Consider the following 16,204-nt stretch of genomic DNA (forward strand, 5'->3'; position numbering starts at 1 on the left):
TCCTTTTGTGCTGTTTGCCTAAGGAGGTAGCTGCATAAATCTCTATAGGTGCAATATTCTGTGGAGCAGGTGCTTGTCCTCGCATTGAATAAGTAGGTGATGGGGTCTGATGTAGGAGGCCAAAATGACCTTTTGGTGTGGTCTGAGAGTTGTAGGGTGAAGCAGGGTATACTGAGCTTAAATAACTCATTCTTAATGAGTTGTATCTCCTTGTAGTGGCTGGGTTTGTCTAGTGTAGTGTGTCTTACTCCCTTTCTCTTTCTGAATGCAGACACTCATACCCTTTTACAGGCATATCTTCTTCCCTATTTAATTATTAAACAGGTATTTAATCTGTAATAATTCTGACATGCTGTGATAATTCAAATACTATTATGGTGAAATTAGCTTGTTAAATCAGTTAGTATTTTTTACATATAGTCTCATTCAGCTACTTTAATGGCTTCTGTTTATTGGCTCATATATAAATATTCATGCTGATCTGAGGTGATTGAACATTCAGCTTCTTGGTAGTAATGGGATTTTTCATCTTAACTGCCAAATGTAGAGTTCAGGCTTATGGTGACTAATTACATGTAGATTTAGGGATGTGAATTGAGAAATAAACATTGTCTTTAATTGAGTATATGAGTTACTAGTCCCTGTTATGCAGACTTACCATACATGACTAGGTGACCACTTGCTGTGAAGATGATCCCGCCGGTAGCTACGTAGTGCACTTTGAACCTGAAGAGGGGACGTGCCTTCTGGCTGTGTTAACTTGTAGGCAGTGGCCCTGAACTGTGTATGACGGGAGGGAGAAGATATACTGCCTTGGGCACCCCCAGGAGCCTTCACAGGAGTCTCAGAGAGAGGTGGAGGGCAGCGCCAACAGAGGAGATGCATTGTCTGGAGCAGAAAGTGTGCACTTGCCCTTCACATCTCTTTCTGACAGGAGAAAGAGAGGCGGGGAGCTGGGGGAGCACCTTGGTGAGCATAGGCACAAGACTCGTGTATCAAAGTCCTCTCCTCCCATAGGAGAAGGTGGGGACCGACAGCTGAACAGACCTTTGCACAGAGAGGAGGATCTAGAGGAAAGTACTCAGCTCTGTGGAGAGACCTAGGCTTTTTCTGGGTGTACCTAGCTGGGAGGGAGTGGTGAATGGCAATGAAGCTGCTTCCCCTCTTAGAGGAAAAATGTTCACTGGTACCTCTGACTGCACTAACTTGAGGGTTTCTGATTTGTTTCCTAGGGGTGTTACCTATTGCTTTGTCATTAAGACCCCTGTCATCATTTTTTGCAGGTTTCACATAAACTGTTTACCAGTCATGCCTCTGCATGTCCTGTACCTAAGCTGATAAAGCATCTATGCACTTTAATCTCAAGTCTGTGCCACTCTGCTAGTACAGTACGAGCTGTGCCTTGAACCTTGGATATAAAGACCTACCAGCCAAAGTCTTGTTCCTGCCTTAGTAATGTTCCAGAGGTTAAATAACATGTTCATGGGAGAGATTGATAGCTTGTCCAGCCAAGAGCCAGAGTTCAGTGAGAAAGAAGATGACGAATGGATTCTGGTTGACTTTATAGGTAAGATGTCTGTCAAATGTAAGCTCTGCTTAGAAACCTGTAGCTTAGGAGAAACTTTACCAAAGCAAAACTAGTGTGGATTAGAGTGTAGGGTGTCTTCCAAACAAATGTACGAAAACATGTTATGTAAACTGTAGAGAAAAATTATGTCAGGTTTATAAGCCTGACACAGGCTTCAGCAGAACCACTTGTACAGATAAAATATGTTTGACTTATTATGCAATTGTATTGCTTTACTGATAACAGTTGTTTTACGTGTCTAGCATGACTTGTCTGGGAACTCCCTTTTCCCGTTCCCTTGCAATAAAAGAAAAAAAGTTATATGTGCTGACAGGGGTTTATTTCTGTTTCTTTCTTTGTTTCTTTCTTATATCACGTTTATGGCTACGTGCAACCTTGTTTCCAACCACCTGCAATCACCAATGTCCCACTGATGAATGGCCACCTACAGCAGACACTTGCACTAATTGCTCAGTGGAGGAAGCGGACCTTACTGAAGTATCGGCCGCTGATGGCTCGCCCGTCTTCTCTTGTTTACCGTCTCCCTTGGAACACTTGCCGGAGGCCAGCGAGTCTTGCTTCATCCAGTTTGAGTCGTGTCCCATGGAGGAAAGCTGGTTTATCACCCCACCCCCATGTTTTACTGCAGGTGGATTAACCACTATCAAAGTGGAAACCAGTCCGATGGAGAACCTCCTAATAGAGCATCCCAGCATGTCTGTGTATGCTGTCCACAATACCTGCCACAGCCTTAATGAGACTGGATGTGGAGATGAGGAGTTTCACAGCCCAGGTAGTCCCAGGTACGTCTGACTTCTCTTGTGAAGGAGCTCTGTTGCTGAAAATATCTGGTTTCTACTTGATCAGCTTAGACACTTAATACTGAATTTTCCATCTTATTTCAGTGCAAGTGAATAAAGCATGAATACTGCACAGGGTGGGTAGGGTGGTCAGGGCTGTCTGCGTGCTTAGAAAAATGTTACACAAGATGACCGTGTCAGGAAGCAGTTGGGTATGCTATTTTGACACTGCAATGAATATTTATGAAGCCTGATTGTTCCTCACAGAATGTACTCCAGTCCTGTTGCAACTGGTGGCAGTGTGGTGTATAGTTGGTAGCGTAGATTCAAAAGCACTTTGCCCACTCCATAGTTGTGTGTGTTTTTCATAACTCATCAGTACCTTTTCAGTTGCCTCATGAGATGAAAAATACTACATTAACTATCGTGACAGAGCAGTCTGTTTTGGTATTTTTTTATTCTTCAAACTTAGTGATAGTTTAGGACAGGATTAATTTTTTCCACAGGTGGCTTGTGGAACAAAAGCAAACTGAAATATTCCACAAAACTTACTCCCTTCAAGGTACAAAATTGCGCTGCAAACTTCTACTTTTAGCAAGGTAAGAAGTGGTGCTGTTTGATTTTTTGGCTCCTAAAGATCCAGCCATGTGGAGTTATTGCAGGTGCATGTTTGCTGTGCACTGCTGCTTTGGTAGTGACTGTCCAGTATACACGGCTATACAAATATAGTATACATAGATGTATACAAATAGTGTTTTTGCCATCATGACTCCACAATTGGCCATGTGTTTATTGATTTGGAAATAATTGGGTATTTTGTGAGTCCTGGTTAATAACGAAGACTCAGATTTCCTCCCATTTGATGCTTACAGTTAAAAACAATTGGGAAAAAAAAATCCTAGTATAGTAAGCTTTGTTACACAGGGAGAGAAATGAGTGTAGTGGTAGAGGTGCTGTAGGTAGATACCCACTGATTTTTCTGATTGCCTCCTTGCCATATTTTAAATGCTTATTTGAAAGCAATGGGTGACTTTGAGATGACATGCTGCTGTATAATATTGAAGTATACTGCTGATGTCGTTAATACTGGAGAATGGGGGATTTGTATAAGTATTTGGGGAGGGCAGTTTTGATGGTAAGCATCAAGGATCAAGCTTAACTTAAATCGGGGGGAAGCTGTGAGCATGCAGCATCTTTGAAATGGGGAGTCTGAAGGAATCTGTGAGAGAACTATAGTCTGTGAGGCATACCCTAGTGAGAGGCAATAGATCAGTTTATCTGAAATATCGGTTATATTGGACAGTAACATGCAAAGTAAGATTCTGACTTTTCCCAGTGATATGTGAACTAGGGATACTGGTATAAATTCTAGAGAAGAATCTTATGTTGCATTATGCTGTACAGTTAAGCTGCTTTAATATGTTGGGAAGCTGAAGGTGTGGTGACCCTCAACTGGTGTGTGAGTAAGTTTCTTCACACCAAATTCTGTGCTATGGCTTCATCAAAGGATCAAGGCTCTCATATAAGAGTTATTTTGGGTGGCAGAACTGGGAGCAGACTCAAGTCTGAAGCTGAGGTAGATTACAGAAACTGGGAAAATCAGTTACACTGATAATGCAGTAAGTTTTAAAGGCTGTTTTGAAGTCTCTAGTGGTTTAATGTTGGCCATTTAACATTGTAGGGCCAAGAAAAGCTTCTTAAGGCACACTGGCACAGTAAGTACCACTGTTTTGGGACAGTGCTTTTTGTTTGATCAGGTTGCTAGCAACGCTGCTTCCTCTAGAGCCTTGTCTGCCAAAATAATACTGGTTTTAGGACTAACCTTTGTGCCAAATGATGTTACGTGATCAAGCTTAACTACATCTGCTTTAACAAGCCAAAATGCTAAATGCAGAAAAATTACTTAAATATTAATTGGGGTGAGGTCTGAAGCCTTTAATGTTTCTTGTGAGATGTGTCTCTATAGAGCAACTATCAAGGCACTTTTATGCTTTCTAGTGAAATGGATGTTGTGGGCACAGCAGTGAATGAATGCAGCAGTGGTCTGGCTTTAGACACAGCCCCTCTAAAACTACATTTTGGTAGTATTGATGGAGGCTTGTCAGCCTTGTTTTCTCAGTGCCTGGGGCTCACTAATGCCAGGCTATGAAAGACAACCATTAAGATACCAAAATGCTGTATTTTGGAAGAGTATGTGGTCTTTTAGCTAATTCAGACCACCTCTGTTATGCCAGTTTCACTTTGAGATAGCAAGTAGAAGAGTGTTGGTTTGTAAACCAGTGCTGGAAGGTTATTTGGTGAGGGGGGGGAAAAGCTTTAACATCTTCAACCACAATTTTAAACCAGTTTTTCTCTTATGGAGGAAATCTGTTTGCTCCTTTTAAATTCAAAGCGAAAGTATGTTGTATAAACTTCCCCTGTTTGTCAGGTTAGTCATATTTTTCCATAACAAACCACAACAATATGTGTTTTCAGTTGGTGCACTTTGCTAGCTAATGAGAAGTGGCAAGGGCACGCTTAGGAAATATAGGTTCTAGTAATACAAGGTAGCGTGGCTTCCTAGCTCCTTACGACTTTCCCCAGAAGGGCTTCATTTGGAGTTCCACCTCCAGCAGTGCTGAACATGTTAAGGGCGTGCCCCAGATAGAAAAGAGTAGCCCCATATTTGCAGGCACCCTCATGTAAATTAAACTGGTGTAATCTGCATAGAAAGTGTTTACAAGGCACTGAATTCATTTGTGCTGTCTTACTCACCTCCTGCTTTGTATTTCAAGTGCTAGGTTTAGGACAATGTCCAGTGAATGAGCAGGGGAAAACCAGCACGTCACACGTGGCTGTTCTGGACTCTCTAGACTTCAGTCAGTCATCTCAAGCCACCCAAGGAACCAGAAAGAAGTAGATTTGGGTATTTAAAATAAAGAAGTAGAGGGGAGGGGCAATGTTCCTTACTAACAGGGAGTGCTTTCCTCCAGTGTGGAGTGGGGGAAGGCAGAAGAGCTCACTTCTGTACCAGGTACCTGCAGCCCACCAAGAGCAAGGCTGCGAGGATGTATCATGAGCATGGTAGACCAGACTTACAGTGTCCATATAGATATCATACAATAAATGCAAGCTACTTTCCTTCTGAAGAGGCTTTCACAGAATGGTTTGGGTTGGTAGGAACCTTTAGAGGTCATCTAGTCCACCCACCTGCAGTAAGCAGGGACATCCTCAGCTAGATCAGGTAGCTCAGAGCCCTGTCCAACCTGACCTTAGATGTTTCCAGGGATGGTGCCTCTACCACCTCTCTGGGCAACCTTTGTTTTTCAGCACTGGCATGCTTCTATCATAGACCTCCCAAGAGATTCCTTGGTTGTGCCTGAGCAAGCTCCTGGTCTTGCAGACATCTTTCCTTGGCACCACTGAGTTGACAGGTAGTAGTTTGGAGGCTGGGTGGGGAGGAAGAAGGCAGGCAACTCTGGTGCCACTGTGGCACTCAGGCTTGCTTTGAAAACTGCCAGGTTATTTTTAGCTTTACTTTGGAAGTTTCAGGAAACACCAGTGATAGTTCCGTCAAGCGGGGAAGTCCTTTTCTCATATGTCAGTCCCTGCTTCCATAGGCCGCTGTTTGGTTTTTTTTTTTATTAGTGCATGATGGACTAAGGGTTTGCCAAAACTGCTGACTCTTTGCTCATGAAATCTAGAGGGCTGGGTGAGGAACAGTCCTAAGTTATTTCCTGTATGTGTCACAACTGGTCTATATTTCCCATTCTTCTGCATGCAAATTGTTTGGATTTACTCATGCAGCTTGCAATCCAAACACACTTTTGTTATTGTGCTTCTGTTTTCAGGCTGAACCACCTATGTTCAAGATTATTTTAAACCAAACTTTGCCTAGTGGATAACTCCAAATCTTCTAAAGCTGGAGCAGTGTGACACACGTTGCCTTATTTCTGATCTATATTGCTACCTTGGGCTTAGGGAGGCAAGGTGGGGAAGGGCACAATAGTGCAGCAAAAATCTAAAGGCTGTTGTGGTGCCTTCACACTAAAAGTGAGTTAGCAGCACTATGCATTACTTACCAGTGTGGTTTTCCTGAACTGGATAGACCTCGCCTCAGCCCAAATCTATTCAGTAGAATAAGGGTGCCCTTTTGAAATGCTGGGTGTTGATGTCCATGTTCTCCTGCCCTCTACAGTTTGCATGTCCTTCCAGTGCACCTCAGTAATGACTGATACCTGCTTGTTACATTTCTAGACTGGAGGCCCAAAATGAAATGGAACAGCGTGTTCACTGCTATGTCACAGCTCTTGCTACTCGTTCAACTTTCCTGGAAAAAAACAAGAGCTTTCGTCCTACCCACTGGATAAAAGAACACAATGAGAGACACCATCTCAACAGAAATAGTCTCCGCCGCCAAAACCTTACCAGGGATTGCCACTCTCGGCAAATCAAGCACAACGGACTGTTTGTTCACCAGCCTTGCCAGCGTCAGTTCAATTACTGATGGCTCTCGTGGTTTTAATCTATGGTCTAATTGTTTCTTAGGTTGCTCTTGTTTTCATGTATAGGTAAGTATGGTCAGTCTGAAGCTGATCGTCAGTCCCTCAAACACAATCAGAACCAGTCTTGCAGTCTTTTGAAATGACACACAAATGTCTGAACATCTTGTGGCAAGTCCTAAATGTTGATGTTAAATGTCAATGTCTTGGAAGCCTATCAGTATGATAGTTTGTGTGCTGTTTTATAAACTATAATGGATTCTTAGTTGATATTTTAAAGAAACTTAACTGAGATGGAAATCAGTTACATTTTGCATTAATCAAAGTGGAGTTAGAAAATTTGAGGTTAGCTGTATGCTTTAATGACCAGTACTTGACAGCTTGTGTATCTGTCTGTATTCAGTATATATGATTACTTTCTAACAAGGAAATACTATAGTTGCTGGTGGATATTGCATAGCTATCCTGAACTGTTACAAGAAGGGCATCTAATCTAAATTGCCTAGTACCTACTTGTGTTAGTGGAGTTTGTGTAGGTGTGTTGGGTACTTAATATGGGTATCAGAAAAGGGTTAAATGTCCCCCCCTGTATTGTATGGTATGGCATTGGTGTTAAGAGTTGTAGTACCTCACAGTGGAGTGGAAAGAAAAGTGGACCTATGGGTTAAGTGCAGATGCACGGCCCAGAGAGCTGAACTGGGTTTTACTTGGTACAGTTTGAATTCTTATTCCCTTTCTCTAAATCTTTCTCTTTCTGTCTTTGAAAGATGTAGTTCCCCTACCCTATCGTATTTAATCTCTGTTCTACTTAAAGGAAAAAGATGGTGGATCAACCATTCTTTTAATGCCATCAGTAGCTGACTGCTCTTTAAAGAAGTTGGGCTGATGGATACCTATTTCTGAGCTGCTAATTGCTGTTAGATTGTCTTACATTTACAGGTTGAGAGTAGCTCAAAAGTAGCTAGAAGGAAGCTTTTATCAGAAGTTCTAATTTTCTCTCTCTCCACAAAAATGAAGTCTGAGTTAATTGTGACTGGAAATGAAGGGCAGTGTGTGGCAGGGAGAAAAGCATGCTGAAAATCAGTCTTATAGAACTAAATTGCAGTGATAACAGGGTGTATAAAAATAGAGGTAGATCAGCAGTAGTCGTTCTCCTAGCCCATTGTGGGCAGAAGGACTGGATAGCAATTCTGTGGGCCAACAGGAAAGAAAAGCCATTCAAAACTGACAAGTATTTTTCTTAAGAACACTGTGCAAGATGTTTTGGAAGTTGGCAGGCACTTAAAACAAAAAAAAGGTAAAGTTCCCCTGTTAACAAATAGTTACACAGCAGCCAAGCCCTGGTAGATCGGTATGGGAAGGAGATTAAATAGCACTGGAGATGAGTAAGCAGAAACCTGCACAGAAAGAAGGGAGAAATGTAAGTAAGTTTATCCCCCTTTCTGTCAGTGCTTCATGTGACTTACTGTTTTTCCCTTCCGTTTTAGTGCCTAGGGCATTAAAGTGTTAACACAACATTCAACCATGTCTTCCAGTAGTCCTTATACAGAATTCAGTATAAGGAGTCATGTGAGGAGTCTGAAATTATTCCAGACCTATGAAGTATTTTAAATTCAGTCAAATGCTCCAATGTCACTGAAGCGAAAACCCAACAATCTGGATTAACCTTGATGTAGTGGTACTGTTCCACAGCAGTTCCAGTTGCAGAATATACTCAGCGTACAGGAAACAGCATTTATAACCTCTGTTTCACTGTAGATGTTCTGCTTCACTGGGATTAGTCAGGATTGTTGCAAAGGGATGTTGACAAATGTATAAAAGCAAGTGGTGCTTTCCTGCATATATTAGTGGGGTTTGGTTTGGTTTTGTTTTTTCCAAGACACATTGAATTCACATGGACAGTGGAAAAAAAAAAAAGGTCACTTAATGAGTTTCCAAAACAGAGATTTTGTTATTACTCTTTTCAGCAGCATGTGCCCATGTCCATACGACAGTTCTGTTGTGGTCCAAATACTCTGGTTAATCTGCAAAGGGCTGTAGTTTCACCAGTCTCTCATCTCTTCGCAAATACTCTTACTTGCCTCAGAATATCTTACCTTTATCACTCCAACTTTTTGTCCACCTCAAACTTCCTTCTCCTCACTGCCAGCTTTCTAGCTCAGGAAAATTCTTTGCTTTCCTGTATTATTTTTCTTTATATAAAGTAACTACTTTCCTTCAGCTTTAATTTTCTTAAAGTGAAATGAAGGAAGATAGAGTCTCCACCTCCTCGTGTTGGAAGGAGTAAGCTTTTAACTCCTAGCAGGGAGATGGAGTTGAGAGTATAAGGCTCCCAGGCATTACAATGAGAGCCTTGGTCCGTTCTTCTCAGTAGGCAAATAAATGCAACTTTAGACTGCTCCTAGAATTGGGAGATACTAATCTTTTTATACTACATTACTAGATGACTTTCTGGTGATGAAAACCTATATCTTTCAGGATATAAACTGTTTTGTTGCACAAAGCTGTGCTTCTCAATTTGTAATATTGGAAACCATATTATTGTGTGAGATAGTACTGCATCAATGGCTTTTTGTTAATTTGTTTTACCTATTTATGTTGGTCTAGCCCTGTTTTGTGCCTGGAGCTATTGGGCAATTAGATTTGTTTTGGTTTTCTGTTTTAATAGTGAGCTGTGTGGCTTTTTATATGGTTTTTGAATTGTATTAAAGTGTGTCTTTTCTTGTAAAAGTGGAGGCCTTGCACTGTCTCATACTGATTGATATTCATGAATCTTGCTGAAACTGTATTTTCATATGTATTGGTCAATAGACAGATTTGCATTTTAAACTGTGCCTTCTACACAGCAAACTTGAAGATTCAAAAGGGACATTTCAGTTAGGATTAATACTGTACATCAGTCTATGCATATATGGCAGCTTCTCTCCAGAGCCACTTCTCTATTTGTAGCAGTCCTTTTGATATGGAGGAATGTCTGGCTCTTATTTTTAATAGTTTAACACAAGCCGAAAACCGATGGAATACAGCACTTTGCCAAAAAGTAGCATTGCTTAACCCATGTGTATTTACTAAAGCAATCTTCTGTACTTTGTTTTCAGTGCGCTCTGCGCACCATGGGGAGACGTGATCTTAACTCTCAATAAAAAATGGCCTATTAAAAATTGTCAGTCCTTTTATGTTAAAGGTTGGTCGAAATCCAAATGCCTGAGCACCGATCCAAGTGTGGTAGGTACAAGTACCAAGTATCTCAGAATGCTTGCTCTCTAGTACAGAAGTTCCTCTGGGAATCGAATTGCATTGCTGATCAAGTGGCAATGCATGGTGTAAGTAGTGTTACACATCTCTGCCAACTGGTGTTAGTGTGTGCAGACGCGCTGTAGGTGAACAGAACAGAGATAAAAACATATTACCACTTAAAGCCTACATAGGGTAGGAGGAAGGTTTTTCCTTATCTAAGTTGAACCTCTCTTGTTTTTTTGCCTTTCATACCCCTGCCATGTACCATGGTGAGGAATCTGCATAGAAGGCTGCTGTTAGCATTCAAGAGGTGGAAGCAGGGACAGGTGACTTGTGAGGGCCATAGAGACCCTGTGCAAATGTCCAGGGATGGGGTTAGGAAAACCAAAGCCGAGCCCTCTGTCGGTGAACCTGGCAAGGGATGTGAAGGACAACAGGCCTTCCACAGGTATATCAGCTGCAAAAGGAAGATTAGAGAAAGTGTGGGCCAGCTGCTAAATGAAGCGGGATACTTCATTGAAAAAGGGACATGGAGGCCTCCTACCTCCCGAAGAGGTACTGCATACCTTCTTCGCCCTGGTCTGTACTGGCAAGACCAGCCTTTGGGATCTGCAAGCTCCTGAAACCAGAAGGAAAGGCTAGAGCAAGGAAGATCAACCCTTGATTGAGAAGGATCAAGTTAAGGAATGCTTAGAGATTATGGGATGTACACAGATCTGTGGGACATATCCACAACTGGTGAGTAAGTGCGCTGAGAACTGACTGAGCTGCTGTGCTCAAAGGGTTGTGATCAGTGGCACAAAGTCTAGCTGGAAGCCAGTTGCTACTGGCATACACTGGGGGCTGATACTGGGTCTTGCACTGTTAAAAAAACATTCATTAATTACCTGGATCATCGGGCAGAGTGCACCATCAGGAAGCTTGCAGGAGCGTGGAGAAGTTGTTTATGCACCAGAGAGCTGTGCTGCCATTCAGAAGGTCCTGGACAGACTGGAGAAATGGGCTGACAGGAACCTCATGGAGTTCAACAAAGAGAAATGTGGATTCTTTTACTGGGGGAAAATAGCCCCAGGCACCAGTACAGGCCAGAGGCTAAGTGGCTGGAAAGCACCTTGGCAGAACAGGCCCTGGAGTCCTGGTGGGCACCAAGTTGACCATGAGACAGCAGTGCACCCTTGTGGCCTTAAACTAAAAGCCTCCTGGGCCGCATTAGGAAGGGTGTTGCCAGCAGGTGGAGGGAGGTGATCCTCCCTCTCCACCCAACACTGGTGAGGTACGTCTGAATGCTGTGCCCAGTGCTTAGCTCCCCAATACAAAAGGGATGTAGACATACTGGAGTAGATCCAGCAAGGGGTCAGGGAGAGGATAATGGGACTGAAGACACTGAAATATTGGGGAGAGACTGGGGGACCTGTGACTGTTTAGAGTGGAGGAGAAAAGGGTTGGGAGAATCTTGTCAAGATGTATAAATACCTGATGAAAGCAATGAAGAAGACAGAGCCAATCTCTTCTGTAGTGGTGCTCAGTGAGAGGACAAAAGGCAATGGGTGCAAGCTGAAACATGGTGCATTCCATTTAATTGTAAGAAATAGGCTCACTGGTTTTCCCTGTGTTGTTCTTTTGGCTTTTTCTGAAACTGTGTATGTTTTGTTTTTGTTTTGTTTTTCCCTCCAGTCATCAGGGATCCTTGATCTCTGTGTCTTTTCAAAGATGGTGGGGAGTGGCCTTGCAAGGACATCAGCCAGCTCTCTCGGGACATTGGATGCAGACTGCTGGGCCCCATGGACTTGTAACTGTCGAGTTGTTGCCAGTAGTCTCTAACTTGATGAACAAACTGGATGACACAATTATTTATTTAACTGACAGCGATGAAATGGAATTTGTGCAGCAAAGCATCCATCTTCCTAGAGGAAACCTTTCTTTTTCAAATATACTTTTTTTGTGAACTGAACACTTACCAAAGCAGTGAGTCTATGCTGGGCTGTACAGTATTCTGCTGGAGAAAGTTTGACCAATTGGGCCTCTATAATCGTATCCACACAGATAACCTAACACAGCTACACTGATAGGGTTCCTCCTGGGGGTGCTTAGTTCAAACTTAATGCAGATTTTTAAATTTAGGTTGGACACTTTCCAAAACATGATGAACTAGTGTTTTTTAAAACTTCTGTGCCAAAGCAAAAATGTTCATACAAAGGGTCGTATCAGTGTAATCATATTGACTTAAGTTCTCGCTTTGCATTCTAGTTTTCCTGTTTATATAAATCCTTGTACACTTCTGGTGAAGCTAGCGTACTAATTACTGTTTTCTGACACTTAACACTGATGAGGGCACTCTGTTTCCTCACTGAGTCATTCGGTATCTGCTTTCTTTGTCTCACTGACTTCTGGTGCATGTTTATAACCACAAAAGGCTGTTACCTCCATTATTCAGTGATACTTGCAAGTAGAGTTCAGGGTTTTTGACACACATAGAAATGACTCATTCAAAGGACAGATTGGGGCTGCTGCAGCACTGTTGCTCTCGTGATGTGGTCACGAAGGGTTGGTCTTAGAATAAGTAGGACTGAACTGAGACTTAACAAGATATGTATGAAGTTTTGTTCTCATCCAGCATTTTTTTTCATGAAAATACTGTCCTGGAGCTAAAGCTGCATAGCTAGTATTTCAGAAGTTGAAATCTCTTGACTTGTTCCAAAGTTTTGTGGGCAAATCGATTGTTGAACACTCAAATAGCTTTGTGAGGCAGATAACTGCATTCTAATTGCATGGGCAAGCTGAGGAAAAAACTAGGCTAGTGGCCAGGTGCAGACTTCAGATCTCAACTTGCAGACGTGGGCTGAGCCATAAGTCTATACTTTCTCCTGAAGCGCAGCCTTCACACAGTTGTGTCCAAGCAAGATGACCTAGTCAGGCAATATAATAAGACATATAATTATGCCCTAATAATGTAATCAGCCTATCTGAGTGCTAAAAGAATCTCAGATTCCCTGGGCTCTGCAGAGAATTAGTAGAGGCAGAGAGAGGTGGGAAAGAGGAGGGAGGCCTCAGGCTTTTGGGTTGTGTGGGTAATGGCCAACAGCTGTCAATATTTGCAAGGTGGATAAAGAAGAGATCATACAGGCTGCTTATCAATAGCTGGTTATTGCCTATGCTCTCTGTTGCTGGTAGCAACCTCAGAAAGACATATTAACATGGTTATGACTAAAAGGTTTACTCTGTGCTATATTTTAGCTAACAGGTTCTTGATAACTGTAATATTGGCTCTCTCCTCTCCAAACCAGAATAAAAACCCAAACCCTAAAATAAGTCAATCTCATAAGGTCTTGAAAATGTTCCTTAATGCACATTAAACTGGATCATGCCTTGTTAGAAAAAGTCTCTGAAATGAAATCAGTATGAAAGTAGTAGACTATTATAGGTTCTAATAGAAAACAAGGGGTTTAAAACCTTAGGATTTCAAGTTGTCTTATGCAGTTCATCAGAAAAAAAAATACAGTTTGGGAAAGGTTGCTACTATCTACTAAAGGATTCTTCTTTAGGAGGGGTGTAAAGCTTTAAGAGTTCTTTGCTTAGGCTATGTAGCTGCAATAAATAAGCTTAAAACTACTTTTAAAAACAATGAAGTTCCTCCATGCAAGAGTCCTGGAACAGGCCTTTTCCTTAACTAAGTTGTAGAACAGCTTTGACAATATGACTGTGACACAAAAGAGCAAAGGCTATTAACACAAGTGAGCGACCATAGTGAAATATTTACTGCTACAAGGTAGGAATATGGAGGATGATAATTCATGTTATTTTGTGCCTGGATCACAGTGGACATGTGTACAAACCCTCATAATGAAATACTGCTCCCTTCCTTGGGCAGTGCCCGGTGGATTCAGAAGCTGTAGGAGAAGAGCAGTATTAAGCACGCTCAGTAAATGGATTAATCCTCATGGCTTTTGCTGGGTGCTTTATAGACCCCTAGTAGGCTCTGGGATCCCTTCGAAGAGATCCGTAAAAGGATAATCAAGAAAAGCTATTTCAGCAGTGTAAACTTGTGAGAAAGGCCCTGTAATTCCTACCTTTCCAATGGGGTTCACACCTTCTGTGGAACGTATCTAAAAGTGGCAACTAGAAAAAAATTAAAACCTCTAGATTAATCTAAAAGGACTTACCAGATCCTAGTGCAAATACTGCTTAGCACTTGTGGTGTATTTCTAGAAGCTCAGAAAATCTTCTCTCTTTTACACTCATCCTCCCTAAGGAGGCATCCACATAATGAAAGGAGATGCACTGTGTGTTAACTTGCTTGGAAATGCCTCAGTGTGCACTAAGTCACTTTAGTTTTATTGCCACATCAAAAGGTCAGTGTGTTAACTTGCATTAAAATCATAATTTCATTGTCTGCAGCAGGATTTTATTACATCCTAGCTTCTGGGTTTTTTTTTTCTGTACTGATGAAAATTTATGGGCAAAGTTGTTGGCAGGGAGGAGAATGCTTACGGGACCTGGTGCATTTTCAACTACTGAGGCAAAACCACAAATATGGTGACGTATGACCTGCAGCAGCTTGCATCAAAAGATGTAGGAAAATGAGCAGCATAGCCATTACAGTCTTTGTGCTGAGACCTATTCATGGCAGACCTGACCCATTCAATTTTTAGCTACTGTTCACCTCGTAGTATTCTCCTTTCATGATGCGCCTTGGAATTTATTCCTGATGCACTAAAAGTGCTTTGCAGCTTGGAGGCTGTCTGGCACCAAGCCCTTATTTGACATCTGAGGAGTGAAGGGGTTTTAGGGAAACAGATACTTTGTTTCTCCTTTCTTGATGGCCCAAAGTTCCTGTTATTTTTTAAAAAGTTGGTTATGGTAGGGTTTCAACTTCACAACTCAGTTAAAGGCCTGAGGTTGGCGTTTAGTCTGAAGAAAAGGAGTCTGAGGGGAGACCTTATCACTCTACAACTACCTGAGAGGAGGTTGTAGAGAGGTGGGCGTGAGTCTCTTCTCACAGGTTACAAGGAATAGGACAAGACAAGAGGAAATGGCATCAAAGTCATACTAGGGTAGGTTTAGGTTAGACATTAGGAAAAACTTTTACACTGAAAGGGTTATCAATGACTGGCACAGGCTGCCCAGGGAAGTGGTGGAATCACCACCCTTGAATGTATTTAAAAGCTATCTAGATACAAAGCTCAGGGACATGGTTTAGAGGTGGTCATGGTAGAGTTAGATAATGGTTGGACTTGTTCTTAAAGGTCTTTTCCAACCATAAAAATTCTGTGATTCTGTTTTGCAGAGCTGAGGCTGCTGGGTGGCTGCCATTTCCATCTTGCATGTCTGTTGTACACACTGCTTTACTTGAAGCTTGCAGAAATTGTTATCTCTTCTCCATCAGGTGCTGAGAGATGGCCCTTGCAGCCCAAAACTTGTAACCTGTTAGACTGCTGTTAGTGACCCTACTGTAACATCTCTGACTTCGGTGGGTTGTGTTGCCTTTTCTCTTGCCCTGCAAAACAGCAAAGCTATGAGAAGGTAAGCACCAAAACCTGTTTATCGTGGTTAATTACTATAATACGTATTTAGAGGCAAAAGAGGTTTGGTTGCTTCAGGGATATTGTGGGCTTTTTTTTTTTTCTTTTGGATAATTATTCTGAAAAGTCCACGCACCCCTCATGCGATGTTAGCAGTATATGGGAGGCATGCCTGGTACTGAGGGTAAGCTTCAGCATCGTTTCCTGGTGGAGAAGGGGATTTCATGGTGGGTGCTCCTGTGGTGGGGACTGCTGCCCTGGGCCCCCAGGTGGGATCCCAAGGGGCTGTGGTGGGCCTGGCTGACAGGCATGGAAAGCTGCTGGGCAGGGGACAGGGCCGTCCACAGGACATTATGGAGGCTGTGCTTGGGGGAGGCTGCTGGGATTAATTTCTCTGTGGTTAAAGATGCCACAGAAATGGAGGGAGAGAGGAGAGATTTCAGGAAAAGTTTTGGGACATAAAGGCCCAGGCCCCCTGTAGTTGAGCCGGCTGCCTTCGTGGGGTACAGCTGGATGAAGGCCGACCTTGTGTGACGAGACGTGTGACAGGCAGTGGGCTGATACCTCCACCCGTGAGGCGGGGCGTCAGGGAGCCGGCCC

General features: G+C 42.5%; 1 protein-coding gene across 2 annotated transcripts; it reads left to right on the forward strand.

Annotated features, from left to right (window-relative positions):
* The first annotated feature begins 1,282 nt into the window (after window positions 1–1,282).
* On the forward strand, window positions 1,283–6,960 carry TP53INP1 (tumor protein p53 inducible nuclear protein 1). 2 transcript variants are annotated; one of them, XM_010189699.1, is made up of 3 exons: window positions 1,283–1,567; window positions 2,022–2,370; window positions 6,604–6,960. In XM_010189699.1, the coding sequence occupies exons 1-3, from the start codon at window positions 1,456–1,458 to the stop codon at window positions 6,851–6,853; spliced, it is 711 nt and encodes a 236-aa protein (XP_010188001.1). In that variant the 5' UTR covers window positions 1,283–1,455; the 3' UTR covers window positions 6,854–6,960. The 2 variants fall into 2 exon arrangements, with proteins under 2 accessions (XP_010188001.1, XP_010187999.1); XM_010189697.1 differs by having other exon boundaries at window positions 1,284–1,567; window positions 2,019–2,370.
* Window positions 6,961–16,204: the final 9,244 nt, after the last annotated feature.

This window comes from Mesitornis unicolor, unplaced genomic scaffold, assembly GCF_000695765.1.
Source record: "Mesitornis unicolor isolate BGI_N332 unplaced genomic scaffold, ASM69576v1 scaffold31108, whole genome shotgun sequence".
NCBI classification, from domain to species: Eukaryota; Metazoa; Chordata; class Aves; order Mesitornithiformes; family Mesitornithidae; genus Mesitornis; species Mesitornis unicolor.

Bases quoted from the DNA above. Each gene is read 5' to 3' on its own strand.
- TP53INP1 (XM_010189697.1), top strand. From the start codon at position 1,456: ATGTTCCAGAGGTTAAATAACATGTTCATGGGAGAGATTGATAGCTTG. The intron at 1,568-2,018 runs GTAAGATGTCTG...GGCCACCTACAG, and splicing joins GATTCTGGTTGACTTTATAG to CAGACACTTGCACTAATTGC. The intron at 2,371-6,603 runs GTACGTCTGACT...TTACATTTCTAG, and splicing joins CACAGCCCAGGTAGTCCCAG to ACTGGAGGCCCAAAATGAAA.